General features: G+C 43.4%; 1 protein-coding gene across 14 annotated transcripts in view; it reads left to right on the forward strand.

The window, feature by feature from the left end:
- Positions 1-25,772, forward strand: part of MYO9A (myosin IXA) — a 174,006-nt gene that overhangs the window by 14,635 nt on the left and 133,599 nt on the right. For all 14 annotated transcript variants that reach the window (XM_088063197.1, XM_088063203.1, XM_088063199.1 and 11 more), the window contains exon 2: positions 15,898-16,819. In XM_088063197.1, coding sequence (XP_087919323.1) covers positions 15,977-16,819 — 843 coding nt within the window. In that variant the 5' untranslated portion in view covers positions 15,898-15,976. The remainder of the gene's footprint in view (positions 1-15,897; positions 16,820-25,772) is intronic.

Here is a 25,772-nt window from a genome sequence, read left to right on the forward strand (position 1 = left end):
AAAGGAGATTTCATGGAGAGCTGTGGCAAGGACCTGCTGGGATGCAGTTAATTTTTTATAAAATCAAATTAAAAACATGTTTGCCATGGCTACTTATTGGAGGAGCTGTTGTGATTTATGTTCTTGCATCTTTTGCTTCTGAGATGAGACCCAGCATGGCTGAACGATGAGGTTCAGGGGAATATGAGCCAAACAGATGCACTTCAGAAAATGAAACTTCAGTCTTGGATTTACTTAGCTCATTTCCTGGTGTCATTACCTTATCCGGATGATGAATGTGCCTAGCTGTGGGATCCTACACTGAATGCATTTTGAAATGTTTTTTTCACGCTCCCTTCTGTGGATCTCATCACGCAGCCGAGTTAATCCATTTCAGGCAGTTTCATTTCCATGCCATATGTTCTTCAAGGCGTTCTGGAGGGATAATTATGTGGTTATAATTTACTTTCCTGTGTGATGCCAAGATGTGCTTTGCTTTTCAGGTACAGGGGGAGCCACACGTGTCTCATTGAAATCTTGATGACTTTCTGAAGGTTCCGTCTCCTGTTGTCTTTTAGAGGAGTCAGGAAGGACAAACTCGAGGACAAGGAGATCATGTACTCACTCTGGAATGTTTATTAGACTGCCTTAACGCCCTATGCTGCTAGTGGGATGTTAACTTTAAAAAGCAACCATCATTTCCATAACATTAATTATTGGGGAATGTAGGAATGTAAATATTGTGATGAATTTGCGGGATTGAGGATCTCTCCTGCTCAAATCCCCCTAGCTAAGTACTTAATGTAAATTATAAAACTGAATTGCGTACTCAGAGAAAGCTCAATCTCTTTTGGGATTTTTTCCTCTAACAAATTATGAAGAACAAACTCAGCTGCAATTGCAAATGGCTGCCAAGGCTTCACTGCTTTACCCAAATTACTGGAGCAATGCACTGAAGCTGCAAATTCAAAGCATCTGGATGGTACTAAAAAAGCAGAAAACTTCATTAAACAAATCTGTGTTACCACTGTCTTTGAGCAAAGTTTGTTTCAATTGATTTGTGTTAGACGTGAACAGGTTGTCCTTGGACTACAGATGTGACTGAAGTTTGGAGGGAAAAACACTCAGTTGGATTATTTGGTAATTGAGGCTAGGAAATCTCTTCCTTGCACACACTTCCATAGGGTTTGGGGTTTTTCTAACTAAAGTTTGATTTTTTTAATGATGAATGAAGACAGAATGAATGCAAACCAGAATGCCATATTTTTTAACTTGACAAAACAGTGCGGCGAGAACACTTATTTTTACTGCTTTTGTAGAAATTATGTCCTTTAATATAAATGATGAATTCATGATTGTAGTAGGGAAGAATGTTTTGAAAATATGTCTGCTGATAATTGGCTTTATAAAAGAGATTGAACAATTAAAAAGGGATGGTGTGTAATGGATGGGGTCCATGCTCATGATGGGGTTGGAATGATATGATCTCAATGGTCCCTTCCAACCCAAACAATTCTGTGATTTTCTAATCACTTGAGAGCAACTTTATTCCGTCAAATCTGTTGCTGTATTTTATGCTATTGAGACTGAAACCTCTACCCAGTTGATTTGAGGACTGTGGCTGGATTCTAAGTGATACAGGGATAAAGGTAATAAGGGAGACTTGCAAGGAGGGATGCCAATGGTTAGATGATAAATAAGCGAATCCCTTCAGTTGTAGCAGTTTGGAAGATGGAGATGCAGCATGTACTTTCCTCATGGCAACATGGGAGCCTGGGGTGACTTTTGATGGGGGGAATCCCAAACCAGCAGGTTATAGAATGTGAGGACAAGGAGCTTGGTCATCTTTCACTTTAAATTAAAATAAATAAAATTTAAAAAAAATGCCCAAATCTCTATTTCAGAGAAACATGCTTTAAAAAGGATAACAACCAAAAGCCCTCATTCATTAAAAAAATTCCCCTTCAAGCCTGATCATCCTGTAAAGGTCATGGCTAAGGATATTTAAGTCAAATTGCTGATGAGTTTTACCTCAGGCTTCATTGGAAAGGCTCAAGGAAAGTGGAAAATCCTTGAGGCTCAGGTGTAAAGTCAGCAAGGACAAGCAGGAGTAGAACGAATGGGTTCCCCTGTGTCTGTGAGACCCCAAACAGTGACAGCACAAACACATTTATGTACTTACATATCTGGGAAACTTGGGTTTGCTTTCTGCCTGCAGCCAGGGTACAGACAAGGATAACAATCCTAGGCTGTTTTTCTGTAGGAAGGGACTTTTAACTGAGGATGAAAGATAGCATAGGGTAGAATACAAGTTTTCTGTCCTGAACAGTCAGTTAAATTCTGGTTTCTGTTCTGTGGTCTGTGATTCCTGTGCTCATTATATAGGTGGACTTGGTATACTGGGGACAGAATTTTATAGGGTGATACATGAGCATTGGCCTATTGTGAACAGAAAGAACATTTGTTATCATTTTATGTCTCAAACATAAACATAAACACTGAAAATATCAGTGATGGTAAAGAGATTAGGTCTGTTTTGGTCCTGTCTGAAAGATAACCTGGCATTCATCTGACAAACCAAGACAACTCCTCCAAACCTTTCTGCTGAGATCCCTGTGTCATCAATTCCTTTCTGGGGCACTTTGAATTTTTCCTTGGTGTATTTTGAAATTTACAGGGGTGACCCACCTGCACATTCTTCCCGCTGTGCTCATGCCAGCAGCTAATCCCAGGAGCTTCTGGGCACGTCGGACCCACGCTGTGTCTCCCTGTGCCTGATGAGAGCTGAGAGGTGGCATCTGCTGCAGACACTCCGATGGCTGCGGGGTGAAGGGAGAGGGGATGGATTGTTGGATGTCATGGCCCCAGGCACCTGCCTGTTGTGGCAGCCCGCTGTCCTAATGTTTCTAATTCTGCCAGTGAAATGGAGTGGAAGTAATTCCAAAACCCAATAGGTTGAATATTCTTGTTTGGTTTTTTTATTATTTTATTGCTGAATGTCCATTTTGCCTCCCCACCCCTCCCTGTTCCATAATGACCTTGCTTTGCCTCCAGCGAGAAAATTGAATGTTGACTTGTCTTTTTAAATACTCGTTATTGGATTTGCCCGACCTCTTTTTCTGCTGTGGAGAGTTGTGCTGGCTTCATGCCAGTGGAATAATTTGTCATAATCTGAAAGCGTTTGCTTAAAAGGATTTACTGAACCCCTCCCCAAACTTCTGCTTTACATAAAATGATTCCAGGGGAACTTAGAAGTGTGTTGGTAGTTGGGGAGATGAATGTTTTGAAATAAATCCTTGGAGTATGAAAAAGATAAGACACATGCACAGGAAATATTTCACCTGGATTATTTGCAATTTAGTGAATAAGAATTAAAGATTTAATAGCTTGAGAAAAATAAATGGTGTAATACTTTTAGGCAGGATTTTGGAAGGTGCTTGTGAACTTCAGGGAGAGGTTTGTGATATAACATTGTATTTTAGTGTGGCAGAAAGTATGGGTTCTCTTTTGTGATCAGTGTTGGATTCTCCTAAATGTGTTGGAGAAATCCATGTATTTTCTAAGTGAAGATGTGCTTGTGAAAAACCACTGAGATCTGGATATCTGGAGGGCCTGTCATTCCCATCTCAGTTGTCCTTCATGGAAATAAAAGGTGGAAATGAAGCCGCTTGTGTCACCTGAGCCTGTTCCACCAGGATCAGCGTCGTGTTTCAGTTTCTCCAGATAATGCATGGCTGACCTTGGCTGTGTCCTGTCCCCTCCCAAAGGTGGGGATGCCAGGTTTAGGAATTGTTTCAAGTTTGTGGAAGCTATTTGGTTGCTCATAATAATTTTTAAAGAGCTTCAAGAAACATAAGGATTATGTTTATAACCAGTTCCTCACCGTGAGTTTGCTCATTGCAGAATTGTCTTTTTCTTTACTGGTGGCACAGAAAATCCAAAATATACTTAATATTTTTTATTAAGGAGGAGGCTTAAAACCCAAACGTGCTGCAGTTTTTGCAGGGTTGTTTGTATCTCACCTCCTGTGTCGTATGTAATCGATGGCTTTCTGTGCTAAGATAGGGAGCTCTGTGTGTTTTGTGGGAAGGAGGAGCCTCTGCTTTTGCTTGAACATGGAAGAGAAAAATTGGGATGGACAGGTTGGCACGTGGTGGAAAGTAAAAGGTGAGAGGGCCCCATGACTTTCTCTGGGAATAACCCAGCAACCGAAGCTTATACTCCTTCAGTAATTATGGAATCACCTCAGACATGTTCAAAGCCAAGGTGTTCCGTGGGAGAATTTAGATTTAGAACAGGTTTTGTAGGAAATGAGCACAGGAGTTGGGAAGGAGATGTTTTCACATTGCACTGGGCACCCTGTTTCAGGATAAGGGCGATTATCCGCTGCCTGCAATTAGGGCAAATCCGTCACCGGAGCCGCTTTGGGAGCGGCCTGTGGAAAATGCAGGAACAGATGTTAGAGAAGCAGTCTGGCAGACCTGGCTTAGAGGAGCTTCTCTTTCTCCCTGTGATGGTTTGCTTGGGATGGGGAATTATCTTGGAGATGTTTAATACTGGGCTGCTGCAATCTGTCATCTAATTTCTTCAGCCATCTGAGGATGCCTGACCTCTCTCTCTGCTCTACGCTCTGGGGACGTTTGTTTTCCCTTTGTTTCAATCTTCCCTTTTTGAGGATCGACCAGATCAGAATTTCTTTTTCATAGCAGTGCTCTATCCTGATGAGAAATCATGCCTGCCAGTGGAAAAAAATTGGAAAGGTCACCCCCAGCATGATACTCTGGATGGAAGAATAGTCCTAAAGACAAGGGAGGACACATGAAAGTACAGATAAAAAGCAAATCCATCGTGCTGGTTTGAATATGCTCAGGTTTAACTTGTACTCACTGGAGCATTGAAATGATTCTGCTGCCAGTCCAGTGAATATTTCAATTTTTGCTGCTTAGTCTCTCAGGAAACCAGATCTTCAGCTTCCAGATGAGATGGGGGTTTTTTCCCAGAGAATATAATGAGATACAGACTGTTATCTCAATTGATTTAATTGCTACCTTATTGGATATATACAGTGATTTATAAAATAATTTTATTTTCCAGAATGTGCTTTCGAATTTTATTTTCTCCACAGCCACATTTGTCTGCTCCCCAAGTTTGTGTCGAGCTGTAGCTTGGTTGGGAGAGGTGGAAGCTCTTACTCAAGTGCAGGATGTCGTCCTGATCCCTGCTGTGATATTGTTCCAGCTTTTGCCCCAAACAAGGAAGATTCAAATTAAATGCACTGTCTGTGCATGTCCTTGTTTCTCAGTGTCATCTTAGTCCTTGTTTGTAGGTTCTATCTGTCCTTCTTCGTGTTGGGTGGTTGTAGGGAGGTACCTGTTTATGAGGTTTGGAAATCAGGGATGCTTTCCTCCTAATCCTGTCAGTGATGTACAATTAGCACAAAGTGTGGGAGCCCACAGAAACAGCTTTAAATAACCCAGAGGCACCATAAAATAAATGTTTATTACAGCAAAATGCTGGGTCAGAGCATCTGATGTAGATCCTTGATAATTTAGTGCTTATTTAATTTTAAAAAGGTGAATGATGACATTCCTAATGGATTTATTGGTTCCCTGATGCTGGTCATCAAGCATCTCTGAATTTCTACTGCCTCCAGTCAGTGTATCTGATCCATCAGGAATGTGATCCATCTGATCCATCAGTGAGGACCTTAAGGAGGAGCTGAATTTTGCTTGTCCAGTGCTTCATATTCTGATCAGCTGGGACCCCACCTGCAGAGCTGCCTCCAACAGCAGCAGGACATGGAGCTGCTGGAGCCAGTCCAGAGGGGTCACGGAGCTGCTCCCAGGGCTGGAGTCCCTCTGCTCTGGAGCCAGGCTGGGAGAGCTGGGGGTGCTCACCTGGAGAGGAGAAGGCTCCAGGGAGAGCTCAGAGCCCCTGCCAGGGCCTGAAGGGTCTCCAGGAGAGCTGGGGAGGGACTGGGGACAAGGGAAATATTTCAATTAAGCAGGATTAGCTCCTGCTTTTTTTTGGTTTGTTCTTTTTGCTTCTCTGTCTGATATCAATGTTTTCAAAGAACTACAAAGCCTGTTTTTCAGGTAGCTGCCAAGAACTATTTTTAGTGGAGCTGTCAGCTCTAATTCAAGGGATGTTTTACTACTTCTCGCATTGTGAGACAGCTTTTGTTTTTGGTTTCTAGTCCTGATGCTTTCAGAACACTCTTCCTCAAGTTTAAAAGCCACTCTTGTGTTGTGGCATTTGCCTGACAGTTTAATTTTCAGATAGAATATATTGGTTTGTGGTTCATTTAAATCCAGCATCCTATTCCTGCTCTTGCTTGTAAATTATCATCATCTGTGGGCTGAATATTTTTTATAAATATGACCTTTAGAGGAAAAAGACTATTCTTTTTCCTCTGAACTAGTTGCTGAAAGTCTTGTTTAAAGTATGACTCATCCTGTTTGGTGCTTTTTTTGTTTGGGGTGGTTTTTTTTATTTTATTTTTTTCCTTTTTAAGGTAAGTGAGCTAGATCTGGCAGTACAGTTTTAATATTCTTTTCCCTTTGATCTTCGACAGCACAGTTCTTAGTGCTCTAAGACTTGTGCTGCATAGACTGTGCAGAGAATCTGTAGGTTACTACAAGCCTTAAATCAGTTTCTGGATAATAGAATCTTGCTCCTGCATGGACCACAATGCTTTCATGTTGGTGCTACAGGATTTTCAGTGTTCTGCATTGAAAAGAAATACTAATTTTGGAGGATTTTGAGCTGCTTGGTTTAAAGGAGTAGGAGGTACCTGTACAGCCTGGCTACAGAGATCAACTCCCTAAAATATATTAATTATTTATAAGTTATGTCTGTTTTCCTGATAAAATCTTTAGATGATTAAATATCACTAAGCTGCTTGAGACACTGAACGTGGAGAGGGGACAGATAACAAATGGCATCACCTCTTACTTAATATGAAACTAAATCCAGCCAGGAGCAGTCTCTTGATTTCCTGATGACACTGCAGCTCCTGCTGCTGAGGGCTGACCTTCATTGAATGCAGAGAAGATGATTCTCTGTGGGGAAATGATTTCATCGCCCGTGGAAAATGGGGAGGAGGTGCAAGGACGAGAGGCAGCTGAAGGGTGAAGTTAGTTGAGGGTTTAAGTTCCTGTCTTTAAGGAGGGTTTAAAAGAATGAGGATGGGCTGGAGTGGAAGCTTCAGTTATTTTTTTGGGAAAAATGTGACTTGTAGCCGAAGAGAGCAGCAGCCACAGGGGCACATGGCACTGTAAGATTATGGACTCCCAAAAATTACTTTATTCCTATTCAGATGCTTGATAAAAGCTGGATTGTAGCGTTGCTTAAGAAGTAGGAGACCGAGCTGAAAAATTGGAGAATCAGCCTTTTAAACTCTTGATCATTAACAGGAATGATCTACCTAAAATGGGAAAAAATGGGATTTGTCTGCTGCCCAGCCAGAGTTAATTTGTATGGTTCATTTTGATCTTGAACAGTAAATGTCCTATCAGGAGGAAAGTTGGAATCGTCTTGGCAGAAGAGAAAGTTCATGGGTTTGTGTTGGTGGGTCACAGGTAATAATTCTTGGGAAATGCAATAAAATTGTGTAGGGAACCCTGGAAAGTTTTATTTGAAATGGACTGTTTGCCAAAATGAGTGTTTTGTGAGCAGGCTTTAAAACCATCCCTTCCTTGCTGTCGGTCGTGGTCCGTAATCCTCCATAAAATGAGGAAAGGGAGAAAGAACATCAGTAACCACATTATTACATATTCTCCTGGCGCTATTGCACTGAAATTTGACTTTGCTCCTAAGCTGAATTATCTTCTTCATAATAAAATCAAAGCTCCTCACACTACAGGAAAAACATCTGAAATCATTAATTATTATTTGACCTAGTATTCAAAAATAACATAGTGACATTCAGTTTTGTAAGTTGTCCCTAATTTTATACTTTTAAGGAAATACAGCACAGGTATCATCACTTCCATAGTGATTTAATGTTTATTTTCCTGTGTCCATGGACTCCACAATGAGCAAGGCTGAGAGGTGTTGGTGTTTGTCTTGGCTTGTGCTGGAAGTGAGTTGAGTTCCCCAAGGACAGAAAATGCTGAGGAAAGATCCATGTTGAGGATCTAAGGGTGGACATGATTCTTTAACCCAACAAAATCCTCTGTCATGGGTCTATACACTGGTAAATATATCAGTGTATTGACATGTGTAGTTGATACGGATCTATCTATCTATATATCTAATATATATGGCAATATTCAAAATACTCTGCCACTTCATCAAAAAGGTGAGAAATAATTTCTTGGTGATAACATAAAAATAAATTTTCCTTTAATGAGCTGCCCTTTATTTCTGTTATCTTCGAAAACTTCCAAATGCAGCGATTCAGTGGCATTTAGGTACCAGCACAATGTATCTGTGCAATTCTTGGTGCTTCTGTAAATCTTTCTGCCTTTTTCTCAGCTGTTATCTCAAGTGTGGTGCTTCTTGGAGCTGGAAGTGGTCCTGGAGTGCCTCCACATCCTTCAGTGAGCTTCCTTTTCATCACAGCAGTCCTCAGGCTGCCCCTACCGCCTGCAGCTCTGCATTAGGAAGAGAAGGAATCCTTGATCTCCCCAGGTTTTGTTCTCTGAAGCTCTTGAGCTCCTCTAGCATAGAAGCACCTTGTCCTTATCGCTGGTGTAATTCCTGAGTTCTCAGAAGATACTTTCTGCAGCTATTTTGGGGCTGGAAGATGCTCCTGGGTGTGAATTCCTTTAGTCCTTGGCAACATTGCTTACACTTCATATCCCTCATTTTTAACAGCTTCAAAACTGTTTTTATTGTAAGTGCTGCTGGTTTTCAGGCTCTACATGTGAAATTTTAGTTGCGAACCAAAATATAAATAGCTGGGCAGAAGACTGTAGAGCTAAAAGGGAGTCCTGAGTCCATTTACAGTTTCTGCAGCTGTCTCTGTGCTTGCTGGCTCTGCTCTGTGCCTGAATCACTGGGATTTGACAGTGATGTGTGTGTTTGGGATATCAGCTCCAGATTTGTTTCCAGTTGGATTTCCAGAGGCTGGACTGCTCCGTGTCCACCTGTGAGGAGCAAATCCAGCCAGTCAGGTTGGAAAAATCTGATATTTTGGCTGTTCATGTGAACAGAATTGCTGTGTTGGTGAGGGATGCTGTGTCCGAAGATGATGCTGGAGCCTGGAGTTAATCCAGGAAAACCTGAAGGGGCTGTAAATGTAATTCTACCAGTTTTATAAAAGATTTTTCTCGGTGTTTGGAACAGGATTGTTTCACCTCTGGCCAGTGACTACTTCATTAGTCATTAGAAGCAGCAAAGCAATATGTAGCAAGGATTTGTTTCTCTGCAGGACTCAAAACACTCAGGATATACCAGGCTCTTCCTTAGTCTCTGCCTTTTTGTTAATCCTTGCCATTTTCTGACAGCTCTCATTAGTCATATAGGGAATATGGGAGCAGCAAATTAACTTAAACAGGTGCTACCATTGCTACCATTGCAGCCTGAGAGAGGATCCAGCAATTCCTTTTGTTTCTTTAAATTTTATTTTTTATATTACTAATTTGCTGGTTTCTGGCGAAAAAAAAAAAAAAAAAAAAGGCCAAGGGGATCCCATTCTCTTTGTAGGGGCATGTATTGGGAGAACAGAAATGCTTCCAGAAGTCAAGATTCAGTGACTCAAATCTGAGAGGATTGAGAAATCAAGACAGAGGAACAATCTGGGGTGGGATTTTCTTTGCACCATTTATTTGGGTTTCCCAGCATCACGCAGAGATGCTGTGATGGAAGTGAAGATGGAAGTCACTTCTCCTGTGCAGCTGCCTCAGTCAGGACCTCACCAAGCCTTCTTGTAGCTCCTTTATTTAATTTTCATTTATTTGGCACCACAGATGATGGATCTGTGCCTTTGGTAACATCTCTAGCTGGTGAGGCAGGATTCATTCAGTTCATTCACTGCCTTGTCCAGGTTAATTCCTTGGATGCTGATTCATTTCTGCACAGAAAGTGGTTTGACCTCAAGGGAAAGAATAAGTGATCCTTATTGTTATTCACATCCTAATTCAGTTCCTGCTTCATCAGAAATGTGTGTAACATTTTAGAAGCAACTAGTTTCACAACAGCTTTTCTTGTACTATTTTTTGGTTGTTTTTTTGGATTTGGGTTTTTGCAGGGTTTTTTGTTTGTTTGTTTGTTTGGGGTTTTTTGTTGGTTTTTTTTTTCTTCCCATTTTCATTTTGTCTCAGCTGAAAGGTCTGGTAGCAGCTGAGAAATTTCCACAGGAGATGCTTCAGCAAGGATGTGTTAGATAGCAACATCCTCACCCACTTCCAGTTCTAGAAGAAGAGGAACCACTGAGTGATTGTCATGCCATAGGAAACTACCAAAACCTAAAGACAAGGTGATTCTAAGCTCTGGAAGGGATTATTGTCCACTGAGGTGCTTTATGTATCCATGCACTTCATAATATCAATGTCTGATTAAAGTATGGGGGATCCAAGCCCATCTCTGAAAGAGAGGAGGAAACACCTCTGGTGCCCAGCAAGGAGCTCCCAGGTGCCAAACTGAAACTCAAATGTCATCCCCAACTATAGGAAGTGAACAGACAAGGAGGCAACAGAGTTGCTTTAAGTGCTGAGTAAAACTGAAAGACACGGGGAAAACCAGTGTGATATGACTTGTCTCAAATTTTTCAGGCCATGGAAGAGGCTGATGAGCTCAGGAACAACTTAGAGAACACTTGCAAACAATTTTAGTTCCAGTGTGGGCAACTGTAGGTCTTTGGGAATGATTTACATAGGGTGTGCTGTGTCACTGCTTCTTTTGTGTTCTGGGAATCCCCCTTGGAGGCTGAGGAGGCATCTCTGGCTGTACAGGTATCTTCACTTCCAGAGATACTACCTTCTGCTTGAGGCAGGATGTTTGACACTCCTTTTATTATGGCTCTTGATAACAACAGCCAAACCCCAGTTTACAAATCTCACTTGGACTGGGGACATCGAAGAGGTTTAACTCAAAACTTGGGTTTGCAGGAAGTGAAAGGACACCAACTTTTTTAGGTTCGCTCACATTTGCCTTGAACTCTGAGCAAGACAAAGCGGGTTTAGCAAAGGAGAAGCATTTCTTTCTTTCAAAGGAATTGGGACCAAATGGAAAATTTTAAGGGGAGAGGAAAGAACCTCCCGAAACCGTCAGATGTCTTATTGGGATGTTGCTGCCATTCATCACCTGTGTGTCTTCACTGCTGGTGCCTGTGGAGTTTTGTTTCAGCTTAGTGCAGTAGGGTCCTGTGTTGCTGCAGAGCTTCTGGGAATGTGTCTTCACTTCTGCTTTCATTTTCTGTTCTAATTGAAGTTGTCTCACTCCTTTGGCATCTTGCTTAGGTTCCTCAGTCCAAATAAACTGCTCTGAAATTCAGCCAAAAGACCTTTCTTTTATACATGGACAATCCTGGAGTGCTAATGGGTATTTTTTCTCCTATCCAAGCTTATTATCCTTTAAGAAGTAAATTTGAATTGTGATTACAAATCAAATTGAGGACATCCCTGCTCATTGCAGGAGGGTTGGACTAGATGACCTTTAAAAGTCTCTTCCAAAAGAAACCATTCTGAGATCTCTGTAATGCTTCCAAATCTCACTTCTCCTGTGATAGAACTTTCATTCTTTTGGATGAAAATAATTTTAGAGAAATTTTGCACCTTGCACCTTCCCCACACCAGATACCTGGGTGCATAAATCTGTGTTTTGGGTACCACCTCCTCCTGCACTTGCACACGAGGTTCTTTGAGAGGTGCCCACATAAGTGATTAAGTGGCAATAATTATATTTCTCTCCCATCAGCAAACAGTGGGAAGGGAAAAACACAGCATGGAAAAGGAAGATGATAAAAGGAGAGGGTTACGTGTTATGCAGATTCTGAAAGGAACTGACATGTGGTGCAATGACAACCGAGAAGTTGAGCTTCCACCTGGGTATTCCTCCTGTGTGTTGCTGGCACGGATGTGTTGGTCTGGTGTCAGTTTTGGTGTCACCAAGGTCTTATTTTGGGTACCAGCAGCACGGGGCTGAAGGCTGCTGCAGGAGAAACATCCAGAGACCTCTTGTGCCCATAGATTCAGATTAAGCAGTGAAGTATGTTTGGACTGGCAGTTTCTTTATCAGATTTTATAAGTTTGTCTGTACCAGGAATTACTGCCCTGCACAGTGTGTGTTGGGAGGTGCTGGTAGATGGATAAATCCAGGCTGTCCTGAGAATGGAACCCTGAGGACTGGGAGGAGGATTGGGAATGGGGAGAAAGCTTCCCTGTTTCTGTAGTCCTTTGCCAGCTTAGGGAATGTTATAATAAACTCAGTGAACTTTGCTTCCAGAATTGCCCCTTTAGCAGCCTCAATGCTGACACTGATCCCTGTTTTTTCCAAATCACTCGGTATTTGGCAAACTCTGCACATGATTTCAGGCTTTAGCTGTCACAGATTATTTATGCCGGCTTCGGATGCTTCCAGTGGACAGTTTGTTTTGGATTTTTGCCACATGCTGCTAATGCTGTCCCTGAAAATGAACATATTGAGGCTGGTCTTTCTGCATGTGTATTAAACTGTGATCATGTAGCAAAAGATCACATAGAATGTGAAAATCAACCAGTATTTACATGTTTAGAGTCTGTACAAAGCCTAATTGGCAATCAAAGTTTTAGTCCTTTTCTGTCAACTTGCTAATAATCAGATGATTAGTGTCAGTTTTATCAGGACACTCTGAGCCTTGCCCTTGGAAATAGTAATTGATTTTGTTATGTAGGAGAGCCCAAGTAATATAATTAATTTGTAACCATGTTTGGAGATTGTGCTTTTTTATGTTGGAAATAAAATTATGTTAGTGTAGTAAAATTGAGTAAATTCAGCAATCAGAATTAATTTGAGAAGAATCTTCATTTAAACATGGAAAAGGTTATAGAAAATATTAGGCTGAAAGTATATGGTCAGAGGGCTGGAGCTAGGCTGGGAGAGCTGGGGTTGCTCACCTGGAGAAGAGAAGGCTCCAGGGAGAGCTCAGAGCCCCTTCCAGGGCCTGAAGGGGCTCCAGGAGAGCTGGGGAGGGACTTTGGAATGACAGGACAAGGGGGAAATGGCTTCCCACTGCCAGAGGGCAGGGATAGATGGGATGTTGGGAAGGAATTCCTGACTGGGAGGGTGGTGAGGCCCTGGCACAGGGTGCCCAGAGCAGCTGTGGCTGCCCCTGCATCCCTGGAAGTGTCCAGGGCCAGGATGGACAGGGCTTGGAGCAGCCTGGGCTAGTGGAAGGGGTCCCTGCCCATGGCAGGGGTGGAATGAGATGAGCTCTAAAACCTTTTCCAACTCACACCATTCCATGATTCTGTATTGACTTCAAATGCCAGAAATGTTTTCTTTCATAGGCATGCAGAGTCCATTAATTTTTGGCCACAGTGTTCCCAGGAGTTTGTAATAGGCAAAATGTATAAATGACTGAATTGTGGCATCATTTTTACATGTTCACCTGTAAATGTAAGCATGTAGCGACTCAAAAGGCCTTTAATTAAAATATTGCCTTGAGCAAGTATTAATGGGTGGCAAAGTAAAAACTTTGTGTCCTTCTTTTCATGTTCCCATTTAATTTTTTATGTGTAAATGTAAAAATAGTAATTTTTTAAGTCATGTAATAGCTAATACTGCAGCCTGCTGGAATGGTTGTCATTAAGAGAACCTTTCTCCCTGTTATATGCTAATTACCTTAGGATGCATATTTCATTGCATTAATTTCTCCAAAATGCTTCAGAAAAGCCAACTGCATGCACAAGGTGTGTTGGATGCTGAGCCAGAGCCAGGCTCAAATGCAGCAGGGCATGGGAGACCACAACCAATTAACTTCATTAACACTGCTTTGACCTCCCTCAACATTCCGAGTCATGTCTGGGGTTGTTACCAGTAAACCCTGTGGCACCCCTGGGATTTATAAGGCTCGAATTAACACCCCTTTGCTTTCTGATCTGGAAGCTTCTGGTCTTTGAGTGGTTTTGTGGGGAGGACTTGGCTCTTCTACGTCCCCAGAGTTGCTGAGGCTTTTAGCATCTCCATGGGGTTCACGCTTGGCTCGCATCCCTGCTGGATTCATGTTTGGATGCAGAAGGCACAGGTGTTTGTTGTTACACCAATTCCATGCAGAATAAACATCTCTAGAGATGGGTGGGTGGGGTAGAACGGCCTGGTGCTTTATAGCGTATTTATTGAGTGTGCAGGAGGGAGGAGGCAAGGTCAGTTTGCTCAAGGTAACCAACTTAAAGTCCTGTGTGCACTTTTCACGTGAGTCAGCAGTCTTGGATATGCTCTGATAACATCAATAAAAACAGCCATCCCTCTTGGCCTGAGCTTTGAAGTAAAATCTGGACGAGGAATTATCAAGCTTAAGTGTAGTGGAGGGTTTGTTCCCCCTTCTTGATGAAAAGCTGATGCTGGAGTTGCAGAGCTACACAAAGCAAGCCCAACCCAGCACTTCCCTGACATCATCCCTGTTGCATCTGTGCCTGTAGTAAAGCCATAGGAAAGCAGCTGGAACACTTCCCGGTGTATAATGTATGTCCTGCTACCAAGCAATGCGCCATGAATCCCTGCCAGATGTATTTCACTGGGACATATTAATTTCTGTGCTTTGAAGTGCGCGTGGCTGGGGATAATATACTTAATGAAATATTGGAGCGAGAAACAATACACCATAAAATAGTGCTGTTCGTTTGAGGGCCTCAGAAATGAAACAGTTCTCCAAATCCCAGCCTTGGAGTGGATGTAGAAGATGAGGGTGGCTTGGACTGAAGGTTCTGGATCTGGAAACTTGTGGGAGACTGCAGGAACAGGGTGATCAGTGAAATGCTTTCCCTGAGTATTCTTCCCAGCATCAAATATCTGAAGTTCCCTAAACTGTTATGGGTTTTGACTTCATGTTTTTTGACCTTTCTTGAGCATTTTGTTGATGCCATGGGGGAACTGTCATAGTTACGAGGTCTTGCTCCAGTGGGGCAGTGCTCAAGGAAAAGCTCAACATTACAAATAATGTTAAGATGTGCATCATGTAAACTTTAATCTGTATAAAGTGTCACTGCCACCTGATTGCCCAAATCCTGGTTCTGAGGGCCCTGTTTTTCTCCCTAGTTCCCTTTTTTCTTTCTATTTGAATAACTCTTAACATCTTCCAGGGCAGTTTGGAGTTTGTTAGGACTGGTGGAGACCTGGGGCCGTGTAACTCTGGTTTTACTTTTATTTGGAGCTGCTGGTGGTGTATTATCTTCTTGTAGCGGTGAAGTTTGAGAAATCGGCCGCACATTTGTTGTTTCAGTGCCAGAGATAGAGTTTTGTTTGGTTATAAGAAGTACAAGAGAAATAAAAAGTGCAATATACAAATGAGTTGGTTGCAATAATTCATATCCAGTGTAAGATATGGACATCTCTGAAAAAGGGTGACTTGGTGGGGGAAAAAGTGCTGCTGATTAAATCAACGTGGCTTCAAAATCCCCCAGACAGGATGGAAGGAAGTTTATCTCCACTGACACAGGACCGTGGAAAAATGTATCTGTGGCAAGGGCCAGGTGTGCAGGGGAAGGTGATGGCCATTTTGTTTTAGCAGCTAAAATTTGTGGGTGCTGAGTACCACACAGAGATTGATTCAGGAGGTTGCCTGGTGTGTTGCTCAGAAAATTTTCACTGAAAATTAGAGGGTCTTTCTGATACCTCAGACTGGGGGCAAAATTAGCAAAAGTTTGAGGTGCTGGGGGAGTTACATCTGAGTAGTGTTTTGTGTGTAGTGTTTGGGTGTTGAATACCTTTATCTGTTGCAGCTTTGGGGTATTTGTAGAATAGCACCTAACCTGGTTTGATTTTGGCTTTTTTCAGCCTTGCTAACGTGATGACCTGACAAGATACAGCGCAGTTCTGACTATGCAGCACAGGGACTGATGGGAAAGGATCCAATATGAGTGTAAATGATGTTGGAGGCAGACGACGCTTTGAGGATAGCGAGTACACGCTGCACATCTACCCCGGGAGCATCGCAGAGGGGACAATCTACTGCCCCATCACCGCCAGGAAAACGTCCACGGCCGCCGAGGTGATCGACTCGCTCATCAACAAACTCCAGCTCGAGAAAACAAAATGTTACGTGTTGGCCGAGGTGAAGGAGTTCGGAGGAGAGGAATGGATCCTCAACCCCACAGACTGCCCAGTGCAGCGCATGATGCTGTGGCCGCGCATGGCGTTGGAGAACCGCATCAGCGGCGAGGATTATCGCTTCCTGCTGCGGGAGAAGAACCTGGATGGCTCTATCCACTACGGGAGCCTCCAGTCCTGGCTGCGGGTAACCGAGGAGCGGCGCAGGATGGTGGAGCGCGGCTTCCTCCCCCAGCCCCAGCAGAAGGACTACGATGACTTGTGCGGTCTGCCGGACCTGAACGAGAAAACGCTCCTGGAAAATCTCAGAAACCGCTTCAAGCAGGAGAAAATCTACACCTACGTTGGCAGTATCCTCATTGTTATTAATCCCTTCAAGTTCCTACCTATTTATAACCCCAAGTATGTAAAGATGTACGATAACCATCAGCTGGGGAAGCTGGAGCCCCACATTTACGCTGTGGCAGATGTGGCTTACCATGCTATGCTCCAGAGAAAGAAGAACCAGTGCATCGTGATTTCAGGAGAGAGCGGCTCGGGAAAGACACAGAGCACCAACTTTCTGATTCATCACCTCACCGCCCTCAGCCAGAAGGGATTTGCCAGTGGAGTAGAACAGATTATTCTTGGAGCTGGCCCAGTGCTTGAGGTAAGATGGAAATGACTGTAGTGTGGAAATGTTTTAACAGTGAAAAAAACCCCAAACCTGAGTAGTTGGGGTTTTATTGTGACACTTGCTCTCAAGTTATCTGCTAAATAATGATAATAAAGTCACAACAGCGTTAGCAATGAGAGAAGGTTGTGTTTCCACCTATAGAATCCTACCTGCTTCCAAAAAAAGAGGAGAAAAATAAAAATGCAGCAGATGGCTTGCTGCCAAATTTGTTAATGCTTTGTTTTCACTCAACTGTTTCTTAATGCTGGTTTATCTCGGTGGTTTCTCAGTGGGAAGATGGAAATGAGAATTATCAGTAGCCATTTGCTAGTATATTGAAACAAAAATTCATTGCACATGATGTATTGATAATGTTGTATTTATGGAATTTCTATGCACTCAGCTTCTTTGAGCTGGGGAAGAAATCAAAGATAACTCTCATGGTCAAAACTGTGTTTTCTAACCATGAGTGCTTGATTTTGCCACTTATTGTTTCCTTTATGGGGACTCTTCCTGTATATTAGAAGTTAAGTATACTGGGCCATTGACTTTTCAGGTATGTCCTTGGAAACCATGATGCATGGAAGTGGTTTGGTGGCTGCATCCTCTCCCTCTCCCTTCTCCCTCTTCTTCCCTCTCCCTTCTCCCTCTTCTTCCCTCTTCTTCCTCTCCCTTCTTCCCTCTTCTTCCCTCTTCTTCCCTCTTCTTCCCTCTTCTTCCCTCTTCTTCCCTCTTCTTCCCTCTTCTTCCCTCTTCTTCCCTCTTCTTCCCTCTTCTTCCCTCTTCTTCCCTCTTCTTCCCTCTTCTTCCCTCTTCTTCCCTCTTCCCTTCTCCCTCTTCCCTCTTCTTCCCTCTTCTTCCCTCTTCTTCCCTCTTCTTCCCTCTTCTTCCCCCTCTTCCCCTCTTCTTCCCTCTTCTTCCCTCTTCTTCCCCCTCTTCTTCCCTCTTCTTCCCTCTTCTTCCCCCCTCTTCCCCTCTTCTTCCCTCTTCTTCCCTCTTCTTCCCTCTTCTTCCCTCTTCTTCCCTCTTCTTCCCTCTTCCCCCTCTTCCCCCTCTTCTTCCCTCTTCTTCCCTCTTCTTCCCTCTTCTTCCCTCTTCTTCCCTCTTCTTCCCTCTTCTTCCCTCTTCTTCCCTCTTCTTCCCTCTTCTTCCCTCTTCTTCCCTCTTCTTCCCTCTTCTTCCCTCTTCTTCCCTCTTCTTCCCTCTTCTTCCCTCTTCTTCCCTCTTCTTCCCTCTTCCCTTCTCCCTCTTCCTTCTCCCTCTCCCCTCGAGAAAACATCAGACCAAGCACCCATAGTCTGCAATTAATAGTGGTTACTGTGGTGACCCACACTGGTGACCACATTAATTTCAGAAAACTGGTTTGGAGACTATTGCATTCCACCCCCAGTCCTGTTACTCCACCTGCAATCCTGTTATTTATTTGAAACACTTCCATGCTCTTTAGTTTCTGATACGTTGGTTAATGTGTCATGTTAGACCAAGGTCGTTTTGTGGTTCTCTTTAGCGGTGTCAGAGGGAGCATCTCTGTCCAGGTTAGATTTCCAGAGGTGGAGAAGAGAGATCTCCATGGAAAGGTGGGGAATTGGTTTTTTCTTAGATTCTACTTTTCTCAGGAATAGGTTGTCTGCTTGCTTGGCTCTTGGATGGTGGCCACTCACTTCTCCTGGGGACCCTTCACAGAATGATTTGGGTCTGAAGGGATCATCCCATTCCACCTCCTGTCATGGGCAGCAACACCTTCCTCTACCCCAGGTTGCTCCAAGCCCCATCCAGCCTGGCCTTGGACACTTCCATGAACAGGGCTTGGAGCTTCTCTGGGCAGCCTGTGCCAGGGCCTCCCCACCATCACAGGAAAGAATTTCTTCCTAATTTTTAATCTTCTTTTCCTTTAAAAAGCACCTTTGTAGTTCCTCTCCTTGGCTCCCTTTCCAGTAGATGAGGTTGCTTGAAGCCCCAGTGTCTGGCGGGTTGTATGTGTTAGGATGAGGTGGAGGGCAGGGATGCACTCCAGCCTTTTGTTTTCCTTTCGCAAGATCTGCAGCTGTTTTTGAGGGGAAAAAAATCCTGAATCCTATCTGTTATATTTTTTTTTTTGCTGTTGGAACAGAAGTTTGCATTCCTTCGCTCCGGCAGCTGGACGGCTGCTGTTGTGCTTTGTCTGCTTCCAGGCCTCTTGGAAAAAGTGGGAGTAACCCAGAATTTCTTCTGCTCTGCTAGCACCAGTACCAAATAGTCACAAATCAGGCAGCCTGAAAGATAAAGTGGCTATATTTCTGCTTTTCCTTCTCATCTTAGAATTTCCCAAGAAGGGGATCTTTAGAGCAGAGCTTTGGGTTTTATTACTCTGCAAACTGATTGCAGATTTGACCTTTTGAGTTGTGGTCGAAATAAATTGAATAAACTCTGGAAGTGTAGACACCAAACTTTTGGGAATTTTTTTTTTCTTCTTTTCTTTTGTGCTTCTCCTCTCCTCCAGACACCTTCTGCATTCCCTTTGCTTTCCCTTTTCATATTTAAGATCAGATTGTGTTCAGCTCAGGTTTGTCTTTTAGAGGCAGCGACACAGCTCTTTGTGCTGCAACTTCTGTTTTGGGGAATGGAGCAACCAACAGCTCACTTGGATCTGTTGATCTCTTTCTCTGCTTGAAAAGTGTCTCTGGCAGGACAAGTGCATGGAACCTCCTGTTCCTGGGAATGCCTTTGCTGTCATGGTCACACAGCAGGAGCGGAAGTGGAGCAAAATTAAGATTTTTTTTTTTTTAGCTTCTCTGTTTTTCTAATTTACCTTTCTTGAACAGCTTCAGGCTATTGTTTGGGGTTTTTATTTTTTTTAATTTTTTTTTTGTTGCACAAGATTCCTGAGTCTTGTCCAAATTGGACTTCTGGGGACAGCAAAGACAAGCTGTTACTGCCCTCTAAACACAGTGACATCATTCACTAGTTGCACATAGTTTGAAGTGTGTACCGAGACCAGGCGTGTCCTTTAAAAGTGTATTTGCTCTAAATCCTATGGATTTTCTTTTTCCTTTGCTGGGATTTAATAGGAAAATTTTGTTGTAGTGAGGTTTCTTGGAATGGTTGCAATATGCATTTATTTGGTGATAAATGATAAGTTAAAATATTTGCATATTTATGTATTATTTGTCATAAATCATATTCCTTAAACACCATACTAATTTTTCCAATAACAAGATTCCAATTTTTTTAAAAAACAGGTGATTTTCTTTATATTTTTTTCTCAGTTTTCACCCATTTTTTTCTAAAGCTATAAGAACTTGCTTCTTCAGCAGAGCTGAGCTTAAGATGTGCCAGGGGAAGTTTAGGTTGGAAGAATTTCTTCACACCGGAGAAGATGTGGCTGCCCCATCCCTGGAAGCATTATTCAAGGAGAGGAGAGGTTGCACAACTAGGTCTGGTGGAAGGTGTTTCTGCCCAGGGCAGGGGGTTGGATTAGATGACCTTTGAGGTTCCCTTCTGATCCAGATCGTGCCATGGTTCAATTTATGCTCTACCTGGACAACTGTGCTTTATCCCTGGGTATATTTTATCCCAAATCTGGGGAACTTGATGTGAACTTGGAATGGTGTTTTAAAACCCTGTTTTCTCTTTAGATTAGCTAGAAACATCCAGATGAACTTTATGTTGGAATCCCAGCTTGTTTTTCTGGAGCGTAGCCCTTAGAGGTGAGATGTGGATGGGATCATTACCTTGTACTGGTGCATGGTTCAGGCTGTGAGCATCCTCCATCCTCCTGAACCACGCTTCAGCTTTCTGGGGAGCTCAGTTAATTTATAGCATCTTGCCAATTTCTTTTTTAATTCTGCATAAAACTGCAAAAGTAGGAAGTTCCTCCCTGGCTCAGGTATGCCCAAAGGTCCTCAGACAGGTATTGAATGAACCTTGGTCTAAAGGAGTCTGCACCAGATTATTTTTCCATCAGTCCCTTTCTCAGCATCTCGTTTGGCACAGGGGTACAGCCATGGCAGCTAAACACAGCAGATGTGTTGTCTGAGCAGCTGTTTATTTGCCTTTTCAAACATCCCAGTGGGGATCTCCCAGTTGCTTTAAAAAAAAGAAGAATAAAGCTAAGAGCTATGTTCCTGGGAGAGGCCTCGGAGCACAGGCGGTGGCCAAGGGGAGCTGCTGCTGCCCTTCACAGCTGATACGCATCTGCAGCATCTCTGCCAGAAAAAAAAAGGAATTGATCGCTTGAATTGCTTTGGAAAGAGCTGCAGAGAGCTTTCTGTAGACATGGCCCTGCTATTTGCATTCCCAGTGGTGGTGGCTTGCACAGGAACCTTAGGAACAGCAGCTGGAGCTGCTTTTTGGTTTCTGGAGCAATATTGTGCAATGTGTGTTTCGCTTTTGTGGGGGAAGTCAGAGTAGCCACCTGAAGGCCTGGGAAGCTGAAAGCCATTATTTTTTCTTATTTCTTTAATCCTGATTATGGGATTGTTAGAGGGAAGTGCAGGCAGCATCTATCTGTTGAATATTATTCTCCAGGACCTTGTGCTAATGCGCGGGGTCCTCCCAGCTGAATTCAGCCCTGGCAGCTGGAGCTGTGGCCCTGCGAGGTGTGAGCAGAACGACTCCACACTGCTGGAATTGCAGTGGATGCTGCTGAATGTTTCCAGAGCCAAACAAAGAGCCATTGAGTCAAGTTAAAAAAATCAATTAACTGGAATGATCAGGCGTGTCCTGGACTTGCAGTAGGTTCGGGTAGCACTGGACAATGCAGAGGGGTGAAAGCTCCCTGTGCATCCAGCCTCCACTGCTTCTCCTGTGTATGCCAGACCTGGAGTTATCCGAGGTAGGACCGAGCTCCACTGGCAGATCCCACACTCTTAACTCCTGTACTCTGGAACCAGGGTAAGAGGATACTTGATTTGTATAAAAATTAGGGTGCCATTATTTGCCTGTGAGAAACGACATTTGCAAACGGGCCATATTCATATTTTTACCTGAAACAATGCTAATGGGATACATTAGCATTGGTACACTTTGGGACACAGTGGTAAACTTTGACTATATTCCCTTTTTTGTCCCTATTCCTGCTTGAAACAGTATTGATGGGAAATAAAATGTGGGTATATTTACATTTTTATTCCCTACTTGGAACAGTATTAATGGGAGGTAAACAAATTCCATTAAAATGGTGTGATAGTTTGACATTGGTTGATATTTAGGGAAAGAAGAAACACTTAACAAAAGAAATAGATTCTCTGATTTGGTTCACAATGTTTAGTTTCCAGTACACTGATTTTTAAGTAATTGGGTTGTATCGTGTGACTCTAAAAGTTTTATATGCAAAAAAATGGATTTATATGAAAGGGAGAGGGAAGATACATTTTTCTGCTCATTATTCACTTTTGATCATTTTTAACCTATGACACGGGCAATTATCAGTGCTCTGCCATCTGAATTTGGGGTAGGTGTGAATGCTGCAGCCAGGATTTTTTCCCTCTGCATTCTTGCCTCCCCAGCGCCTGGAAAGGTTAGAGGGAGAGCAGCACACGGAGATTATCCAGCTGGTGCCTAATGTGGGAAGAATTTGTGCAGGCCTGACACAAAGGACTCCCACAGCAAGGCTCAGGCACCAACTGCTTTTCACCAGCCTTGCAAAATGCTGGGATTCTTCAGCTGGGGAGGTTTTACAGTTTCAGGCTCTGTATCAAATAGCATCTTGTTCACCCCTGTTTCTGACACTGAATTTTATTCAATATTTTTTATTCAATATTCAATTATTCAATATTTTCATTGTAGAGTCTTCCTGCCATATCTAGATGGGCTGTATCAGTGCCTGGGTCTAATATTGTAATTATTTTTTATTACTTGCTATCTTCAGCAAATATTTCATTACTCCAAAGTCCAGATTATTGCACTTGAATGACAAAAATTGGTGTTTCTGCCCTGAGTGACAATGGGGAGATGGATTTGTTCTTAAAGCAAGTTTATATGAAGCTGCTTTTCTTCCACCCTTAAGAATTGGGAGCTATTTTGTTTCCAGGAGGGAAATGTCAAATAAATCCTGACCTTGTTGGGTGGAGTGCTCACCTTGCAAGATATCCTGACTTTATGGATCTCTAGATAGCCAGACTTTATGGATCTCTAGATAGCCAGACTTTATGGATCCCTAAGTACCAGGATCTCTGGCTATCCAGATTCTATTAGTATTTATGTATCTATACAATATAACCCTGAATCTGAGCCTGGCAAGGACCACGTGTTCCTGCAAACCCAGATGATGCTCAGCAATCAACAATTTACTTAATACCATTTTTAAGTATCTTTCTCTGTCTTATTCCACTAGTGTGTCTGTTACTTGGGTTTGTATTCGGCTTTTTTGGTAAAACTTGAATCTCAAGGTGTATGTTTAACAAAACATGAAGGAAAGGCCCATTTTCTGACACCTTATTTTTTCCTTTTTCTATTCATCAAATGCTGTAATTATAATGTAGCACTTTGATAAATAATGTTTTTGATAAAAAGATCATGTTGCTGCTGTTCAGTAAGGCTTCCATGAAGACTTGATAACCAAGACAAGGACTTTTTATCCCTAATGTGCATAGTTAATACAGCAGCGTCTTTTTCTAGTCATGGAGTAAGAAATTAATGCCTTAGTAGGGATTTTGTTTCTTCCCATCCCTCCCCTTTCTCCCCCTTAAAATACAGCTTGTTTTTTTTCTTTTCAGGAGCATTTACTGATACCCTTTTGACTTTTCTCATGGCTGGGTAGCTTGTATTGGAATTGACACGCTGGGCTGGGTGCTGGGTGGATGCCAGGTGGGTGCTGTGCTGCAGCCCTTGGTGGGGAGCAGAAGAACCTGGGAACAAGGAGCCTTTGTAGGACTACATCCAGTTCTGCTGGTATCAGTTGACAAATTTGGGCTTTTTAATGGTTTCTGCCATCCCCATGGCTTTTCTGGACCTGGAATGTGAATGCTGTCCCCTAAACTCCTCTGGGAGAGCATTTGGGTTTGCTGCCCCAGGAGCAAATCCTCTCCTGACAGCTCAATGACAAGGTGTCCTGCTGAGCTCAGAAATTGTATCCCAAGCAAGCAGATAATTTTCTGACTGTGTTCTCCATGTCTTCAAGGGAGAGAGGTTCCCCCCTCTTATTTATAGGGCAGGAATTACTATTTGTAACAAGAAATTGTTATTGTCACTTATTTTATTATACAGCGGGGAGATGGAGAAATTGTGATTAGTTATGGAAGGGACCACAGGTGCCTGGTGCCACCTCCCTGCTCAGGCAGAGCCTGAGCGCAGGGTACAGGATTGTGTCCAGTCAGCTCTGGAATATCTCCAGCGAGGGAGTCTCCACAGCCTGTCTGGACAATCTGTTCCGGTGCTCGGTCACTGCACAGTGAGAAAGTTCTTCCTCGTGTTCAGATGGAGCTTCCTGGGATCAGCCCCTGCCCGTGGCTCTGGTGCTATTGCTGGGCCTGCAGCAGAGCCTGGGCCCTGCTCTGCCCCTTCCTGCACGCAGGGACAGCCAGGGACAGCCAGGGACAGCCAGGGCTGAGGGCTCCTCTCAGCTGGGGCTCCTCTCCAGGCTGAACAGCCCCAGCCCATTCAGCCTCTCCTCAGCAGGGAGGTGCTCCAGACCCTTCCTCATCTCTGCAGCCTCTGCTGGACCTGCTCTACTCTGCACAGCTCCCTGACAGGAGGGTGTAACCTGGTGGGGCTTGGGCTGTGTTCCCAGGAAACAAAGGACAGGACAAGAGGACACTGTGTTAAGCTGCCTCACGAGAGGTTCAGGTTGGACATTAGGAAGAATTTCTTCAGAGAAGGTGTGACTAGGCGTTGGAATGGGCTGCTCAGGAAGGCAGTGTCCCTGTTCCTGAAGGCGTTGAAGGAATGACTGGATGTCACACTCAGTGCTCTCATCTGGCTGACAAGGTGGTGATTGGTCACCGGCTGGATTTGATGACCTCTGAGGTCTCTTTGAACCTCAAAGATGTCATGATTCTGTGATTACTACAGCCCTGCAGCAATGCAGTGTGTATATCCTCTTTCCTCATATGATTCCTGTGGCAATAGAGAAGTCAGTGCATTCACTGAGGAGAGCGATGACTGTCATCACTTAGGGTCATGTCACTGAAAAAGCCTTAACCCAGGAATTGCTGGCATGGGCGTTGTTGTTCACCTCTTCTACAACACAAGGATTGCATTTTGTTGTTTCAGCGTCTTAAGGATATAAAGAAGTTTAACCAAGCGCCTCCTGATTTGCCCCAATGGCTTTGACAAATCCAAGAGGAATCAGTTAAAAGAAGTAAGGCACTTCAGGGAGGCAGAGGCAGGGAGCTGCTCGGGTTTGTTTGCTGTTTAAGGTTAAATATTACGTAGAGGTTAAGTTAAAGCTCAGCGGAAGGCGGTAGAACAATCCTCTCCCAATCCCACATTGCACAAGTGCCGCAGGAGCTCATGGCAGCAATTCAGGGTAGGCAAATAAAATCATTGTTTGCCGTGTTTGCGGAAGGGATCTGCCTTAACGACAGCAGCAGGTTGCAGCTCCCTTCTATTCCCTTAATTAAGATGGATGAGGGATAAACGTCGTGCCAGACAGTCGAACATTTGGCTTTGTCACTGTGACTGGGGATTTGGACTTCTCCAGGCAGAGGCTGCGATAGGGAAGATGAAAGGACAGGCAGAATCTGAAGAGTTTAAAACGGTGGAGACCTTTTGTAGATAATCTATTTTTAACATGTAAAGTATGAAAACCAAATTATGTCCATTTTGCATCAGCGAGTTAACAAAGCTCTCTCTCCCTGGGTGGTTGGTGTCCCACCATCGCCCCCTGCTCCCGTGCTGAAGGGAACACCTCCTGTTTTGGAGTGAAGAGCCATGGGGAGCAAGATCTTCCTCCTGCCCCACAAGGATCTCTGGGCTGCAACAGATGAAGGCTTCAGCTCATCCTCTTCCCAGCCCTGGGAGGACACGA

Source organism: Pseudopodoces humilis, chromosome 16 (genome assembly GCF_049639895.1).
Source record: "Pseudopodoces humilis isolate 2021_Gansu_Grassland_sample_001 chromosome 16, ASM4963989v1, whole genome shotgun sequence".
Taxonomy (NCBI): Eukaryota; Metazoa; Chordata; class Aves; order Passeriformes; family Paridae; genus Pseudopodoces; species Pseudopodoces humilis.